Raw genomic sequence first — 18,991 nt, forward strand, 5'->3', positions numbered from 1 at the left:
ACACCATAGTGCCCTCAAAGCTCATCACTAAGCTAAGGACCCTGGGACTAAACACCTCCCTCTGCAACTGGATCCTGGACTTCCTGACGTGGCGCCCCCAGGTGGTGAGGGTAGGCAACAACACATCTGCCACAACGATCCTCAACACGGGGACCCTCAGGGGTGCGTTATTAGTCCCCTCCTGTACTCCCTGTTCACCCATGACTACATGGCCAAGCACAACTCTAACAACATCATTAAGTTTGCTGACGACACAACAGTGGTAGGCCTGATCACAGACAACGATGAGACAGCCTATAGGGAGGAGGTCAGAGACCTGGCAGTTTGGTGCCAGGATAACATCCTCTCCCTCAACGTGACCAAGACAAAGGAGATGATCGTGGACTACAGGAAAAGGAGGGCCGGACACACCCCCATGGACATCGACGGGGCTGTAGTGGAGTGGGTCAAGAGTTTCAAGTTCCTTGGTGTCCACATCACCAACAAACTATCATGGTCCAAACACACCAAGACAGTCGTGAAGAGGGCACGACAACACGTTTTCCCCCTCAGGAGACTGAAAATATTTGGCACGTGTCCCCAGATCCTCAAATAGTTCTACAGCTGCACCATCGAGAGCATCCTGAACGGTTGCATCACCTGCCTGGTATAATATGATATAATATGCCATTTAGCAGACGCTTTTATCCAAAGCGACTTACAGTCATTTGTGCATACATTTTTACGTATGGGTGGTCCCGGGGATCGAACCCACTACCCTGGCGTTACAAGCGCCATGATCTACCAACTGAGCTGCAGAGGTCCAGGTATGGTAACTGCTCGGCATCAGAGGGTAGTGCGTACGGCCCAGTACATCACCGGGACCAAGCTTCCTGACATCCAGGACCTACACACTAGGCAGTTTCAGAGGAAGGACCAAAATATTGCCAAAGACTCCAGCCACCCTAGTCATAGACTGTTCTCTCTGCTACCGCACGGCAAGCGGTACCGGAGCGCCAAGTCTAGGACCAAAAGGCTCCTTAACAATTCATCAAATGGCCACCTGGACAGCTACTCGCTGTTTATTATCAATGCATAGTCACTTTACCATACCTACATGTACAAATGACCTGGATTAACCTGTACCCCGCACGTTGACTCGGTTCCTGTACCCCCGCACAGTGACTCGGTACTGTACTGTATTGTTATTTTATTGTGTTACTTATTATTTGATTTTTTACTTTAGTTTATTTAGTAAATATTTTCATAACTCTATTTCTTGAACTGCATTGTCAGTTAAGGGCTTGTAAGTAAGCATTTCACTGTAAGGTATTCGGCGCATGTGACAAATACATTTTAATTTGAACATTAGAGGACTCAATCAATCTATCTAATGTGATTTATAAAGCCCTTTTATGTCAACACAAAGAGCTTTACAGTAACCCAGCCTAGGTCCCAAAGAGCTTTACAGTAACCCAGCCTAGGTCCCAAAGAGCTTTACAGTAACCCAGCCTAGGTCCCAAAGAGCTTTACAGTAACCCAGCCTAGGTCCCAAAGAGCTTTACAGTAACCCAGCCTAGGTCCCAAAGAGCTTTACAGTAACCCAGCCTAGGTCCCAAAGAGCTTTACAGTAACCCAGCCTAGGTCCCAAAGAGCTTTACAGTAACCCAGCCTAGGTCCCAAAGAGCTTTACAGTAACCCAGCCTAGGTCCCAAAGAGCAAGCAGAGGCACAGTGGCAACTAAGGAACTGTCACGGTTTCTGCCGAGGCTGCTCCTTCTCCTTGTTCGGGCAGGCTTCGGCGGTCGTCGTCCCCGGAGTACTAGCTGCCACCGTTCGTTGTCTTGATTATGTGTCCTTTAAGTTCTCGTTGTTTCTGTCTTGTGGTTGTGTTTAGTTGTTCTATGTCAGCTGGTGTTGCCCGTCAGTTTAAGCTCTATTGTTTATTAGAGAGTCCGCACGTTGTGCGTTTGCTGTACTTTTACGCGGAGTGCATATTTTGTCCTTGTTCTTCCGGCTCGTTCTGTAGCCGTTATTTTTCTGTGGACTTTATTAAAGTATTTTGGACTTGCATCTGCATCCTGCATTTGATTCCACACCACACCTATGCCCGTCCTTGACAGGAACAACTCCCTGAAAGGAAGAGACCTTGAGAGGAACCAGACTCACAGTAGAGGCTTCCTCTAGTTGGTAGAGGTTAACAGTATACATATCCAACTCCCTGAAAGGAAGAGACCTTGAGAGGAACCAGAGGTTAACAGTATACTGTATATGACTTGCTGGATGGTTGTCTATAGTGTTGTACTGAACTCTATATAAGTCTGCTGTATGGTTGGGTTGACCTACTGGTACTGTATGGTTTACTGACTGTAGTGTTGTCTTAGTGTGCTGTTGTCTGAGTTCTGTATGGTTGGGTTGACCTACTGGTACTGTTTGGTTTACTGACTGTAGTGTTGTCTTAGTGTGCTGTTGTCTGAGTGCTCTATGGTTGGGTTGACTTACGTGTGTTGATCTTCTGCAGTGAGATGTGTTTCTCCAGCTGGCGGCGTAGCTTCACCTCCGCTCCGTACTTCCCTGTTGTGCCGTTATCGGCCAGGATGAAGTGGGAGTGGCTGTTGTTCAGGACAGACAGCTTGGACAGCGGGTTGGACATGGTCTGGTATGGCCGTGTTACCTGGAGGGAATATCACTGACTGAGCAACACATCCCACAAAACAGCAAACTGGAAAACACGTTCTCTCATGATATAGGCCAGGGTATGCTTTACATCAAATAGCAACTGGTGCTTGGAGTAGTGACGTAATGGAGTGAAAGGTGTGAATGATTCATGGCTGATTGTGGAGCTAAGAGGGGGACTGAGTAACACTTACATCCCTGCCGATGAGGTCCTCCTTGTTCTCTATGATGCCCCACGGAGCGATGCCGATGGCACACACCTTCCCTCTGGACTTAGAGGAGTGGTCCTTCAGGGCATCCCCCACGTGACGGATCACACCTATAGGGAAGAAGAAGAAGAAGAAGAAGAAGAAGAAGAAGAAGAAGAAGAAGAAGAAGAAGAAGAAGAAGAAGAAGAAGAAGAAGAAGAAGAAGAAGAAGAAGAAGAAGAAGAAGAAGAAGAAGAAGAAGAAGAAGAAGAAGAAGAACCAAGGGACATAACCAGAAGGATGAACCAGAAGGATTAACCAGAATAAGGAACTAGAAGGATGAACCAGAAGGTTGAAACCAGGGACAGAACCAGAATGAGGAAACAGAAGGATGAACCAGGATGAACCAGAAGGATGCACCAGGGTACGGAACTAGAATGATGAACCAGAAGGATGAACCAGGATGAACCAGAAGGATGCACCAGGATGAACCAGAAGGATGAACCAGGATGAACCAGAAGGATGCACCAGGGTACGGAACTAGAATGAGGAACCAGAAGGATGAACCAGAAGAATGAACCAGAAGGATGAACAAGAGTGAGGAACCAGAATTAGGAAACCAAATGAAGAACCAGAAGGATGAACCAGTATGAAGAACCAGAATGAGGAACCAGAATGAGGAAACAGAAGGATGAACCAGAATGAGGAACCAGAAGGATGAACCAGAATGAGGAACCAGGGTCCGGAACCAGAATGAGAAACCAGAAGTATTTAGAGAGATGATCAGAGCCATGTATTTAGAGATCTGATCAGAGTCATGTGTTTAGAGATCTGATCAGAGCCATGTATTTAGAGATCTGATCAGAGCCATGTGTTTAGAGAGATGATCAGAGACATGTGTTTAGAGAGATGATCAGAGACATGTGTTTAGAGAGATGATCAGAGACATGTGTTTAGAGAGATGATCAGAGCCATGTGTTTAGAGAGATGATCAGAGACATGTGTTTAGAGAGATGATCAGAGCCCTATTTTGCTATTTTCCAATTTTGTTGCATTAGAACCTGTGAAAAAAATGGATTTTTATTTGGATTTCATGTGATGGGCAAACACAACATAGTCCAAATTTGTGAAGTGAAATGAAAAAAAATTGTTTCAAAGAATTCTAAAAAATAAATAACGGAAAAGTGGTGCGTACATGTGTATTCACCCCCTTTGCTATGAAGCCCCTAAATAAGATCTGGTGCAACCAATTACCTTCAGAAGTCACATAATTAGTTAAATAAAGTCCACCTGTGTGCAATCTAAGTGTCACATGATCTGTCACATGATCTCAGTACATATACACCTGTTCTGAAAGGCCCCAGAGTTTGCAACACCACTAAGCAAGGGGCACCACCAAGCAAGCGGCACCATGAAGACCAAGGAGCTCTCCAAGCAGGTCAGGGACAGAGTTGTGGAGAAGTACAGATCAGGGTTGGGTTATAAAAAAATATCAGAAACTTTGAACATCCCACGGAGCACCATTAAATCCATTATTAAAAAATGGAAAGAATATGGCACCACAACAAACCTGCCAAGAGAGGGCCGCCCACCAAAACTCACAGACCAGGCAAGGAGGGCATTAATCAGAGAGGCAACAAAGAGACCAAAGATAACCCTGAAGGAGCTGCAAAGCTCCACAGCGGAGATTGGAGTATCTGTCCATAGGACCACTTTAAGCCGTACACTCCACAGAGCTGGGCTTTACGGAAGAGTGGCCAGAAAAAAAGCCATTGCTTAAAGAAAAAAATAAGCAAACACATTTGGTGTTCACCAGAAGGCATGTGGGAGACCCCCCAAACATATGGAAGAAGGTACTCTGGTTAGATGAGACAAAAATTGAGCTTTTTGGCCATCAAGAAAAACACTATGTCTGGCGCAAACGCAACACCTCTCATCACCCCGAGAACACAATCCCCACAGTGAAGCATGGTGGTGGCATCATCATGCTGTGGGGATGTTTTTCATCTGCAGGGACTGGGAAACTGGTCAGAATTGAAGGAATGATGGATGGCGCTAAATACAGGGAAATTCTTGAGGGAAACCTGTTTCAGTCTTCCAGAGATTTGAGACTGGGACGGAGGTTCACCTTCCAGCAGGACAATGACCCTAAGCATACTGAATAGGGGGTGAATAGTTATGCACGCTCAATTTTTCTGTTTTTTTTTGTCTTATTTCTTGTTTGTTTCACAAGAAAAAATATTTTGCATCTTCAAAGTGGTAGGCATGTTGTGTAAATCAAATGATACAAACCCCCCAAAAATCCATTTAAATTCCAGGTTGTAAGGCAACAAAATAGGAAAAATGGCAAGGGGGGGTGAAAACTTTCGCAAGCCACTGTAGCTATCACCATTGGAAGGTTGGATTTGAGTGAGACTTAGGCAGCAGGCCAGGATTCAAAGGACACGGTAATTGACTTTAAAGGTGACTTCTGCTTGAGCGAACTTGATTTCTATAAATATATGGGATGTTGCCTAAATCTATCACTGTGCTCAGGTCGTTAATCTGTGTTGGATTGAATCTGGGTTTTATTCCTGTTCTGAACTATAATGTGAGTCTCCGGTGTTAAGGGTCAGGGTAGCTTCTGCAGAGCATTATGGGTAATGCAGTTCATCATGCTATACAAGTTACCCACCAGTGCTGACTCCACCAGTGAAGATCCATGCTCCGGTGGTGACTGCAGCCTTGATGAGTCCCTTCCCTAACACCTGTTTGAGTTTGGGCTGCAGCTCAAAGTTCTGCAGACCTCCGTGGATAGAGATGAGCAGGTTGGGGAGTTCCAGCTGCCAGTCTTTCACCATCAGTTGGAGCAGATTGTCTGGCTTAGAGTCATGGGACACTCTGATGTACTGGAGTGGGATAGGAGAGGAGAATAGTTCAACATTGCAGGAATGATTCTAGAACAATAAAGGGTTCTCCTGGCGGGACAAGCACCCTTTTTGAAAAATAGTAAATTTTGAGTTGGGGGACGTTGGTTTATTTCTGTATGCAAGCTCTTGTGGTTGTGTTGTGGATGGGTCATCACTGGTCTGGTGTAGTTGTGGTTGTGATGTGCTGGATTCATTCGATTGTGCCTATTTTGGAGATTTTTGCTGGATTTTGGTTGTGGTGTGGATATGGTGTGGTTGTGGTGTAGTTATTGTGTAGTTATGATGTGGTTATGGTGTAGTTGTGATGTGGTTATGGTGTAGTTATGTTGTAGTTATGATGTGGTTATGGTGTGGTTATGGTGTAGTTATGGTGTAGTTATGATGTGGTTATGGTGTGGTTATGGTGTGGTTATGGTGTGGTTATGGTGTAGTTATGATGTGGTTATGGTGTGGTTATGGTGTAGTTATGGTGTAGTTATGGTGTGGTTATGGTGTGGTTATGGTGTAGTTATGGTGTGGTTATGGTGTGGTTGTGGTAGTGTGGTTATGGTGTGGTTATGGTGTGGTTATGGTGTGGTTATGGTGTGGTTATGGTGTAGTTATGGTGTAGTTATGGTGTGGTTATGGTGTAGTTATGGTGTAGTTATGGTGTGGTTATGGTGTGGTTATGGTGTGGTTATGGTGTGGTTATGGTGTAGTTATGGTGTAGTTATGGTGTGGTTATGGTGTGGTTATGGTGTAGTTATGGTGTGGTTATGGTGTGGTTGTGGTAGTGTGGTTATGGTGTGGTTGAGGTGTTGTTGTTGTAGTGTGGTTATGGTGTGGTTAAGGTGTGGTTATGGTGTGGTTGTGGTAGTGTGGTTATGGTGTGGTTGTGGTAGTGTGGTTATGGTGTGGTTATGGTGTGGTTATGGTGTGGTTATGGTGTGGTTATGGTGTGGTTGTGGTAGTGTGGTTATGGTGTGGTTATGGTGTGGTTATGGTGTGGTTATGGTGTGGTTATGGTGTGGTTATGGTGTGGTTGTGGTAGTGTGGTTATGGTGTAGTTATGGTGTGGTTATGGTGTGGTTATGGTGTGGTTATGGTGTGGTTATGGTGTGGTTGTGGTGTGGTTATGGTGTGGTTGAGGTGTTGTTGTGGTAGTGTGGTTATGGTGTGGTTATGGTGTGGTTATGGTGTGGTTGTGGTAGTGTGGTTATGGTGTGGTTGTGGTGTGGTTATGGTGTGGTTGAGGTGTTGTTGTGGTAGTGTGGTTATGGTGTGGTTATGGTGTGGTTATGGTGTGGTTGTGGTGTGGTTATGGTGTGGTTGAGGTGTTGTTGTGGTAGTGTGGTTATGGTGTGGTTATGGTGTGGTTATGGTGTGGTTGTGGTAGTGTGGTTATGGTGTGGTTGTGGTAGTGTGGTTATGGTGTGGTTATGGTGTGGTTGTGGTAGTGTGGTTATGGTGTAGTTATGGTGTGGTTATGGTGTGGTTATGGTGTGGTTATGGTAGTGTGGTTATGGTGTAGTTATGGTGTGGTTATGGTGTGGTTATGGTGTGGTTATGGTGTGGTTGTGGTAGTGTGGTTATGGTGTGGTTATGGTGTGGTTATGGTGTGGTTGTGGTAGTGTGGTTATGGTGTGGTTGTGGTGTGGTTATGGTGTGGTTGAGGTGTTGTTGTGGTGTGGTTATGGTGTGGTTTTGGTAGTGTGGTTATGGTGTGGTTGTGGTAGTGTGGTTATGGTGTGGTTATGGTGTGGTTATGGTGTGGTTGTGGTGTGGTTATGGTGTGGTTGAGGTGTTGTTGTGGTAGTGTGGTTATGGTGTGGTTGTGGTAGTGTGGTTATGGTGTGGTTATGGTGTGGTTGTGGTGTGGTTATGGTGTGGTTGAGGTGTTGTTGTGGTAGTGTGGTTATGGTGTGGTTATGGTGTGGTTATGGTGTGGTTGTGGTAGTGTGGTTATGGTGTGGTTATGGTGTGGTTGAGGTGTTGTTGTTGTTGTTGTTGTTGTTGTTGTTGTTGTTATTGTTTATAGTTAGACAGGTCATAGCTCCTACCATTGCCTTGTTGATGAAGCCTCCCCCCTGGAATTCGATGGTCCCGAAGGCGTCTGTAGGTGAGGTCTGTGTGTGTTTGGCCACGGACCACCTCTCCTGCTGCTGGGGCGGGTCGATCTGGACCAGCTGATGGTTCTCTTCTGACGGCTTGTTGGGCAGAGTGCCCTGCGGGATCACCACATGCTGCGTCATCAGCTGACCACACGAACATCTACAGGGGGACAGGTCACTAGACTGGTTAAGGTAGCAGGGTACAGGTCACTAGACTGGTTAAGACAGCAGGGTTCAGGTCTCTAGACTAGTTGTTTTTGACCAGGCCACAGCAGGGTTCAGGTCACTAGACTAGTTAAGGTAGCAGGGTTCAGGTCTCTAGACTAGTTGTTTTTGACCAGGCCACAGCAGGGTACAGGTCACTAGACTAGTTGTTTTTGACCAGGCCACAGCAGGGTTCAGGTCACTAGATTAGTTGTTTTTGACCAGGCCACAGCAGGGTTCAGGTCTCTAGACTAGTTGTTTTTGACCAGGCCACAGCAGGGTTCAGGTCACTAGACTAGTTAAGGTAGCAGGGTTCAGGTCACTAGACTAGTTAAGGTAGCAGGGTTCAGGTCTCTAGACTAGTTGTTTTTGACCAGGCCACAGCATGGTACAGGTCTCTAGACTAGTTGTTTTTGACCAGGCCACAGCAGGGTACAGGTCACTAGACTAGTTAAGGTAGCAGGGTTCAGGTCACTAGACTAGTTAAGGTAGCAGGGTTCAGGTCACTAGACTAGTTAAGGTAGCAGGGTTCAGGTCACTAGACTAGTTGTTTTTGACCAGGCCACAGCGGGGATACAGCCTAGAAGTACTGTACACACATCAAATCAAATCAAAGTAATTGGTGCTCAGATTTAAATATGTTATTGTTAGCGTACTCAGATTTAAAGATGTTATTGGTAGCGTACTCAGATTTAAAGATGTTATTGGTAGCGTACTCAGATTTAAAGATGTTATTGGTAGCGTACTCAGATTTAAAGATGTTATTGGTAGCGTACACAGATTTAAATATGTTATTGGTAGCGTACTCAGATTTAAAGATGTTATTGGTAGCGTACTCAGATTTAAAGATGTTATTGGTAGCGTACTCAGATTGAAAGATGTTATTGGTAGCGTACTCAGATTTAACGATGTTATTGGTAGCATACTCAGATTTAAAGATGTTATTGGTAGCGTACTCAGATTTAAAGATGTTATTGATAGCGTACTCAGATTTAAAGATGTTATTGGTAGCGTACACAGATTTAAAGATGTTATTGGTAGCGTACTCAGATTTAAAGATGTTATTGGTAGCGTACTCAGATTTAAAGAAAAAAAATATTTCTGGCTCCTAGGTGTCTTTTATACAGGTTACAAACTGAGATTAGGAGCACACTCTTAAAGGGAGTGCTCCTAATCTCAGTTTGTTACCTGTATAAAAGACACCTGTCCACAGAAGCAATCAATCAATCAGATTCCAAACTCTCCACCATGGCCAAGACCAAAGAGCTCTCCAAGGATGTCAGGGACAAGATTGTAGACCTACACAAGTCTGGAATGGGCTACAAGACCATCGCCAATCAGCTTGGTGACAAGGTGACAACAGTTTGTGCGTTTATTCGCAAATTGAAGAAACACAAAATAACTGTCAATCTCCCTCGGCCTGGGGCTCCATGCAAGATCTCACCTTGTGGAGTTGCAATGATCATGAGAACGGTAAGGAATCAGCCCAGAACTACACGGGAGGATCTTGTCAATGATCTCAAGGCAGATGGGAACATAGTCACCAAGAAAACAATTGGTAACACACTACGCCGTGAAGGACTGAAATCCTGCAACGCCCACAAGGTCCCCCTGCTCAAGAAAGCACATACATGCCGGTCTGAAGTTTGCCAATGAACATCTGAATGATTCAGAGGAGAACTGGGTTAAAGTGTTGTGTGCAGATGAGACCAAAATGGAGCTCTTTGGCATCAACTCAACTCGCCGTGTTTGGAGGAGGAGGAATGCTGCCTATGACCCCAAGAACACCATCCCCACCGTCAAACATGGAGGTGGAAACATTATGCTTTGGGGGTGTTTTTCTGCTAAGGGGACAGGACAACTTCACCGCATCAAAGGGACGATGGACGGGGCCATGTACCGTCACATCTTGGGTGAGAACCTCCTTCCCTCAGCCAGGGCATTGAAAATGGGTCGTGGATGGGTATTCCAGCATGACAATGACCCAAAACACACGGCCAAGGCAACAAAGGAGTTGCTCAAGAAGCAGCACATTAAGGTCCTGGAGTGGCCTAGCCAGTCTCCAGACCTTAATCCCATAGAAAATCTGTGGAGGGAGCTGAAGGTTCGAGTTGCCAAAAGTCAGGCTCCAAACCGTAATGACTTGGAGAAGATCTGCAAAGAGGAGTGGAACAAAATCCCTCCTGAGATGTGTGCAAACCTGGTGGCCAACTACAAGAAACGTCTGACCTCTGTGATTGCCAACAAGGGTTTTGCCACCAATTACTAAGTCATGTTTTGCAGAGGGGTCAAATACTTATTTCCCTCATTAAAATGCAAATCAATTTATGCGTTTTTCTGGATTTTTTCGTTGTTATTCTGTCTCTCACTGTTCAAATAAACCTACCATTAAAATGATAGACTGATAATTTCATTGTCAGTGGGCAAATTTACAAAATCAGCAGGGGATCAAATACTTTTTTCCCTCACTGTAGATGGTAGCAGGGGTGCTCGGGTGGCTGAGGTGTACTGGCTCCTCCTTCTAGATGGTAGCAGGGTGGCTCGTCCTTCTAGATGGTAGCAGGGTGGCTCGTCCTTCTAGATGGTAGCAGGGTGGCTCCTCCTTCTAGATGGTAGCAGGGTGGCTCCTCCTTCTAGATGGTAGCAGGGTGGCTCCTCCTTCTAGATGGTAGCAGGGTGTCTCCTCCTTCTAGATGGTAGCAGGGTGGCTCCTCCTTCTAGATGGTAGCAGGGTGGCTCCTCCTTCTAGATGGTAGCAGGGTGGCTCCTCCTTCTAGATGGTAGCAGGGTGGCTCCTCCTTCTAGATGGTAGCAGGGTGGCTCCTCCTTCTAGATGGTAGCAGCGTGGCTCCTCCTTCTAGATGGTAGCAGGGTGGCTCCTCCTTCTAGATGGTTGCAGGGTGGCTCCTCCTTCTAGATGGTAGCAGGGTGGCTCCTCCTTCTAGATGGTAGCAGGGTGGCTCCTCCTTCTAGATGGTAGCAGGGTGGCTCGGGTGGCTGAGGTGTACTGTCGCCGCCTTCTAGATGGTAGCAGGGTGGCTCGGGTGGCTGAGGTCCTTCATGATCTTCTTGGCCTTCCTAGCTTAGGGTGCTGTAGATGACCTGCAGGGCAGGCAGTGTGCCTCCGGTGATGCGTTGGGCAGACCACACCACCCTCTGGACAGCCTTGCTGTTGCAGGCGGTGCAGTTGCCATACCAGGGGGTGATGCAGCCCGACAGAATGCTCTCGATGGTGCATCTGTAGAAGTTCGTGAGGGTCTTACGACACTGAGGACGTGGCTTGGGTAAATGTGTTTAAAAGTCTTAGTCACATCATCCACGAAGATCTGGAGCCCACAGTCCTTGTGAGCAGTGGCGGCCCCTGTGGGCAGCTCAGAGTTACACTCCTCAAGGTGGGTGAAGAACGTGTTCAGCTTTTCTGGGAGTGAGGCGTCGGTGTCAGTGACGTGGTTTCCACATACTTCTCGTGTCTGAGCCGTTGAATTGAGACTCCACTTTGTCCCTGTACTGACGTTTCTTTGATGACCTTACAGAGGTCATAGCTGGTCTGTTTGAATGCGGCCATATTCCCAGTCGCCTTGCCGTGGTTAAATGCAACGGTTCACACTTTCAGTTTTGCACGAATGCTGCCATCTATCCAGCATCACATGACACCATGAAACAACATCACGCGTTACGAGTTGTCAACACTATCCCAGGGCAGGTTAGTCAGTGAGAGTTATCAACACTATCCTCCACCCCCTTCATCTCCCCTCCACCTCCTCCATCTCCCCTCCACCATCTCCCCTCCATCTCCACTCCATCTCCCCTCCACCATCTCCCCTCCACCATCTCCCCTCCATCTCCACTCCATCTCCCCTCCACCTCCACCATCTCCCCTCCACCTCCTCCATCTCCCCTCCACCCACCTCCATCTCCCTCCATCTCCCCTCCACCATCTCCCCTCCACCTTCTCCATCTCCCCTCCACCCACCTCCATCTCCCTCCATCTCCCCTCCATCTCCCTCCATCTCCCTCCATCTCCCCTCCACCCCTCCATCTCCCCTCCACCTCCTCCATCTCCCTCCATCTCCCCTCCATCTCCCTCCATCTCTCCTCCATCTCCCTCCATCTCCCCTCCACCATCTCCCCTCCACCCCCTCCATCTCCCCTCCACCCTCCATCTCCCCTCCACCCACCTCCATCTCCCTCCATCTCCCCTCCACTCCCCTCCACCCTACCCCATCCATCTCCCGGCATCTCCCCTCCACCCCCTCCATCTCCCCTCCACCCCCTCCATCTCCCCTCCACCCCCTCCATCTCCCCTCCACCCACCTCCATCTCCCTCCATCTCCCCTCCACTCCCCTCCACCCTACCCCATCCATCTCCCCGGCATCTCCCCTCCACCCCCTCCATCTCCCCTCCACCCCCTCCATCTCCCCTCCACCCTCCATCTCCCCTCCACCCCCTCCATCTCCCCTCCATCTCCCTCCATCTCCCCTCCATCTCCCCTCCACTCCCCTCCACCCTACCCCATCCATCTCCCCGGCATCTCTCCTACAGCCTCTCCATTTCCCCTCCACATCCCTCCATCTCCCCTCCATCTCCCCTCCCACAACCCTTCTATCCCTTTCCAACCCCCTCCATCTCCCCATCACCCCTCTCCACCCCTCCATCTCCCCTCCATCTCCCCTCCACCCCCTCCAACTCCCCTCCACCCCTCCATCTCCTTCCATCTCCCCTCCACCCCCTCCATCTCCACTCCATCTCCCCTCCACCCTCTCATCTCCCATCCACTCCCTCCATCTTCCCTCCACCCCCTCCATCTTCCCTCCACCCCTCCATCTCCCCTCCACCCTCCATCTCCCCTCCATCTCCCCTCCACCCCCCATTCCCCATCATCTCCCCTCCAGCCTCCTCTATCCCTTTCCAACCCCCTCCATCTCCCCCTCACCCCTCTCCACCCCTCCATCTCCCCTCCATCTCCCCTCCACCCCCCATGCCCCATCATCTCCCCTCCAGCCTCCTCTATCCCTTTCCAACCCCTTCCATCTTCCTTCCATCTCCGTCCATCTACCATCATCTCCCCTCCACCCTCTCATCTCCCCTCCACTCCCCTCCATCTCCCCTCCACCCCCTCCATCTCCCCTCCACCCTCTCATCTCCCCTCCACTCCCTCCATCTCCCCTCCATCTTCCCTCCATCTCCCTCCATCTTCCCTCCACCCCCTCCATCTTCCTCCACCCCCTCCATCTCCCCTCTCATCTCCCCTCCACTCCCTCCATCTCCCCTCCACCCCCTCCATCTCCCCTCCACCCCTCCATCTCCATCCATCTCCCCTCCATCTCCCCTCCACCCCCCATGCCCCATCATCTCCCCTCCAGCCTCCTCTATCCCTTTCCAACCCCTTCCATCTTCCTTCCATCTCCGTCCATCTACCATCATCTCCCCTCCACCCTCTCATCTCCCCTCCACTCCCTCCATCTCCCCTCCACCCCCTGCATCTCCCTTCCATCTTCCCTCCACCCCCTCCATCTTCCCTCCACCCCCTCCATCTTCCCTCCACCCCCTCCATCTTCCTCCACCCCCTCCATCTTCCCTCTATCTCCCCTCCACCCCCTCAATCTCCCCTCCACCCCCTCCATCTTGTCTCCATCTCCCGTCCACCCCCCTCCACCCCCTCCACCCTCTCCATCTTCCATCATCTCCCCTCCACCCTCTCAATCTCCCTTCCATCCCCTTCCATCTCACCCCCCTCACCCTCCACAACACCCCTTGCCCTCCCCACCCAACCTCTCCTCCCCTTCTCACCCCCTCCTCCCCTCCTCTCACTCCTCCCCTCAATAACACCTTTGACCTCCCAACCATCATTTGTGGCGTACGTCAGTTCACCTTACCTTGTAGGGTCCTTGCTGGGGATTATGTGAATACATTCTCTCTTCTGAAAGATCCTCTCGATCCACGCTTTCTGGGCCTGAAAGAAGGTAGAAACATGTCAATGAGCATCATAATGTACAGAACGAGAACCCAACAGAAGTAGGGTTAGGGTTAGGGTTAGGGAAGTAGAAACAGAGGGAATGAATACTAACATATCATCATCATAGTGTTAATGAATATTAACATATCATCATCATAGTGTTAATGAATACTAACATATCATCATCATAGTGTTAATGAATATTAACATATCATCATCATAGTGTTCATGAATACTAACATATCATCATCATAGTGTTAATGAATACTAACGTATCATCATCATAGTGTTAATGAATACTAACATATCATCATCATTGTGTTAATGAATACTAACATATCATCATAGTGTTAATGAATACTAACATATCATCATCATAGTGTTAATTAATATTAACATATCATCATCATAGTGTTAATGAATAGTAACATATCATCATAGTGTTAATGAATACTATCATATCATCATAGTGTTAATGAATACTAACATATCATCATCATAGTGTTAATGAATACTAACATATCATCATCATAGTGTTAATGAATACTAACATATCATCATCATTGTGTTAATGAATACTAACATATCATCATAGTGTTAATGAATACTAACATATCATCATCATAGTGTTAATGAATACTAACGTATCATCATCATAGTGTTAATGAATACTAACATATCATCATCATTGTGTTAATGAATACTAACATATCATCATAGTGTTAATGAATACTAACATATCATCATCATAGTGTTAATTAATATTAACATATCATCAACATAGTGTTAATGAATAGTAACATATCATCATAGTGTTAATGAATACTATCATATCATCATAGTGTTAATGAATACTAACATATCATCATCATAGTGTTAATGAATACTAACATATCATCATCATAGTGTTAATGAATACTAACATATCATCATCATTGTGTTAATGAATACTAACATATCATCATAGTGTTAATGAATACTAACATATCATCATCATAGTGTTAATTAATATTAACATATCATCATCATAGTGTTAATGAATAGTAACATATCATCATAGTGTTAATGAATACTATCATATCATCATCATAGTGTTAATGAATACTAACATATCATCATCATAGTGTTAATGAATACTAACATATCATCATCATTGTGTTAATGAATACTAACATATCATCATCATTGTGTTAATGAATACTAACATATCATCATAGTGTTAATGAATACTAACATATCATCATCATAGTGTTAATGAATACTAACGTATCATCATCATAGTGTTAATTAATACTAACATATCATCATAGTGGTAATGAATACTAATGTATCATCATCATAGTGTTAATGAATACTAACATATCATCATCATAGTGTTAATTAATATTAACATATCATCATCATAGTGTTAATGAATAGTAACATATCATTATAGTGTTAATGAATACTATCATATCATCATAGTGTTAATGAATACTAACATATCATCATCATAGTGTTAATGAATACAGACGTATCATCATCATAGTTTTAATGAATACTAACATATCATCATCATAGTGTTAATGAATACTAACATATCATCATCATAGTGTTAATTAATATTAACATATCATCATCATAGTGTTAATGAATAGTAACATATCATCATAGTGTTAATGAATACTATCATATCATCATAGTGTTAATGAATACTAACATATCATCATCATAGTGTTAATGAATACAGACGTATCATCATCATAGTTTTAATGAATACTAACATATCATCATCATAGTGTTAATGAATACTAACATATCATCATCATAGTGTTAATGAATATTAACATATCATCATCATAGTGTTAATTAATACTAACGTATCATCATCATAGTGTTAATGAATACTAACATATCATCATCATTGTGTTAATGAATACTAACATATCATCATAGTGTTAATGAATACTAACATATCATCATCATAGTGTTAATTAATATTAACATATCATCATCATAGTGTTAATGAATAGTAACATATCATCATAGTGTTAATGAATACTATCATATCATCATAGTGTTAATGAATACTAACATATCATCATCATAGTGTTAATGAATACTAACATATCATCATCATAGTGTTAATGAATACTAACATATCATCATCATTGTGTTAATGAATACTAACATATCATCATAGTGTTAATGAATACTAACATATCATCATCATAGTGTTAATTAATATTAACATATCATCATCATAGTGTTAATGAATAGTAACATATCATCATAGTGTTAATGAATACTATCATATCATCATAGTGTTAATGAATACTAACATATCATCATCATAGTGTTAATGAATACTAACATATCATCATCATAGTGTTAATGAATACTAACATATCATCATCATTGTGTTAATGAATACTAACATATCATCATAGTGTTAATGAATACTAACATATCATCATCATAGTGTTAATGAATACTAACGTATCATCATCATAGTGTTAATTAATACTAACATATCATCATAGTGGTAATGAATACTAATGTATCATCATCATAGTGTTAATGAATACTAACATATCATCATCATAGTGTTAATTAATATTAACATATCATCATCATAGTGTTAATGAATAGTAACATATCATCATAGTGTTAATGAATACTATCATATCATCATAGTGTTAATGAATACTAACATATCATCATCATAGTGTTAATGAATACAGACGTATCATCATCATAGTTTTAATGAATACTAACATATCATCATCATAGTGTTAATGAATACTAACATATCATCATCATAGTGTTAATGAATATTAACATATCATCATCATAGTGTTAATTAATACAGACATATCATCATCATAGTGTTAATGAATACTAACATATAATCATCGTGTTAATGAATACTAACATATCATCATCATAGTGTTAATGAATACTAACATATCATCATCATAGTGTTAATGAATATTAACATATCATCATCATAGTGTTAATTAATACAGACATATCATCATCATAGTGTTAATGAATACTAACATATCATCATCATAGTGTTAATGAATACTAACATATAATCATCGTGTTAATGAATACTAACATATCATCATCATAGTGTTAATGAATACAGACATATCATCATCATAGTGTTAATGAATACAGACATATCATCATCATAGTGTTAATGAATACTAACATATCATCATCATTGTGTTAATGAATACTAACATATCATCATCATAGTGTTAATGAATACTAACATATCATCATCATAGTGTTAATGAATACAGACATATCATCATCATAGTGTTAATGAATACTAACATATCATCATCATAGTGTTAATGAATATTAACATATCATCATCATAGTGTTAATTAATACAGACATATCATCATCATAGTGTTAATGAATACTAACATATCATCATCATAGTGTTAATGAATACTAACATATCATCATCATAGTGTTAATTAATACAGACATATCATCATCATAGTGTTAATGAATACAGACATATCATCATCATAGTGTTAATGAATACTAACATATCATCGTCATAGTCTTGTTTCTCCTCCTCTTTCCTATCAGTCATGTGATCAGTGTCATTCACCTATTGACCTTATAGCCTGTAAGCACGACACAGTAAAGCCCATTCCTCATGCTGGCTGTTCAACCTACATCGGGATTTCTTTTTTTGTTTGTTTGTTTGTTGCAATAATCACCTTCCTCTCTTTCAACCAATGGGTGTGAATCTTGTGATGTATTTACATGTCAACTTACCCCTGTTTTCAGCAACAGTTTGACAACCATCCACCACCCCACCTGGGGCAATAGGGGCAAATTACCACCACACCTGGGGCAATAGGGGCAAATGACCACCCCACCTGGGGCAATAGGGGCAAATTACCACCCCACCTGGGGCAATAGGGGCAAATTACCACCCCACCTGGGGCAATAGGGGCAAATTACCACCCCACCTGGGGCAATAGGGAAAAAATTACCACCCCTCCTGGGGCAATAGGGGCAAATTACCACCCCACCTGGGGTAATAGGTGCAAATTACCACCCCACCTGGGGCAATAGGTGCAAATTACCACCCCACCTGGGGTAATAGGTGCAAATTACCACCCCACCTGGGGTAATAGGGGCAAATTACCACCACACCTGGGGCAATAGGGGCAAATTACCACCACACCTGGGGCAATAGGGGCAAATTACCACCCCACCTGGGGTAATAGGGGCAAATTACCACCCCACCTGGGGTAATAGGTGCAAATTACCACCCCACCTGGGGCAATAGGTGCAAATTACTAAGAAGTGCTAAACAACAAAATAATCATACATTTAAACTCCTACACTTTCTACACTATCCTCCACCCCCTTCATCTCCCCTAACCCTAACCCTAACCCTAACCCTAAACTCCTACACTTTCATCACTATCCTCCACCCCCTTCATCTCCCCTAACCCTAACCCTAACCCTAACCCTAACCCTAACCCTAACCCTAAACTCCTACACTTTCATCAAAGCTGTATATAACTGATTCACATGAAAGGTTTAGTGTACAGTACAGTGTGGTGGCTACTGAAGGAGCTGATATCTGACAACTCGTATGCGGTTTTTAATACCTAATACCTATTAACGCATGAATCCAGCTTTTAGCGAAGTTTCACTATCCAGAATGTTCTAAATCCTCTTAGCTCTGAGGCTGATAAAGGCTGATCATCATAATCCAGACTAAAGAGGCCTGAGAGACTAGGGGAAATAGGTGGTGAAGGATGGAGAAAACACTACGCCAAATGAATCGCTAGTCCAGGTACTAGCTGTCTCATTCTGTTGAGGAAAATTGATTTTCAACTTGGATTATAAACAGATTATATGTCTGTATGTCTCTCTCTCTCTCTCTCTCTCTCTCTCTCGTACATCTCTCTCGTACAGCAGTATAAACACTGCTAATCGTCCAGTGTGGCTGCATCAGATTAC

At 44.2% G+C, this 18,991-nt stretch overlaps 1 protein-coding gene across 1 annotated transcript in view; it reads right to left on the reverse strand.

Moving 5' to 3' along the window:
- Window positions 1-18,991, reverse strand: part of LOC121561716 (transient receptor potential cation channel subfamily M member 1-like) — a gene marked incomplete at its 3' end in the record, with an annotated part of 174,244 nt that overhangs the window by 128,570 nt on the left and 26,683 nt on the right. The window contains exons 2-6 of the mRNA XM_045216751.1: window positions 13,923-13,999; window positions 7,791-8,001; window positions 5,517-5,730; window positions 2,849-2,973; window positions 2,481-2,652 (exon numbers count right to left, since the gene is read on the reverse strand). Coding sequence (XP_045072686.1) covers window positions 2,481-2,652; window positions 2,849-2,973; window positions 5,517-5,730; window positions 7,791-8,001; window positions 13,923-13,999 — 799 coding nt within the window. The remainder of the gene's footprint in view (window positions 1-2,480; window positions 2,653-2,848; window positions 2,974-5,516; window positions 5,731-7,790; window positions 8,002-13,922; window positions 14,000-18,991) is intronic.

The sequence above is a fragment of the Coregonus clupeaformis genome, unplaced genomic scaffold, assembly GCF_020615455.1.
Source record: "Coregonus clupeaformis isolate EN_2021a unplaced genomic scaffold, ASM2061545v1 scaf0788, whole genome shotgun sequence".
NCBI lineage: Eukaryota > Metazoa > Chordata > Actinopteri > Salmoniformes > Salmonidae > Coregonus > Coregonus clupeaformis.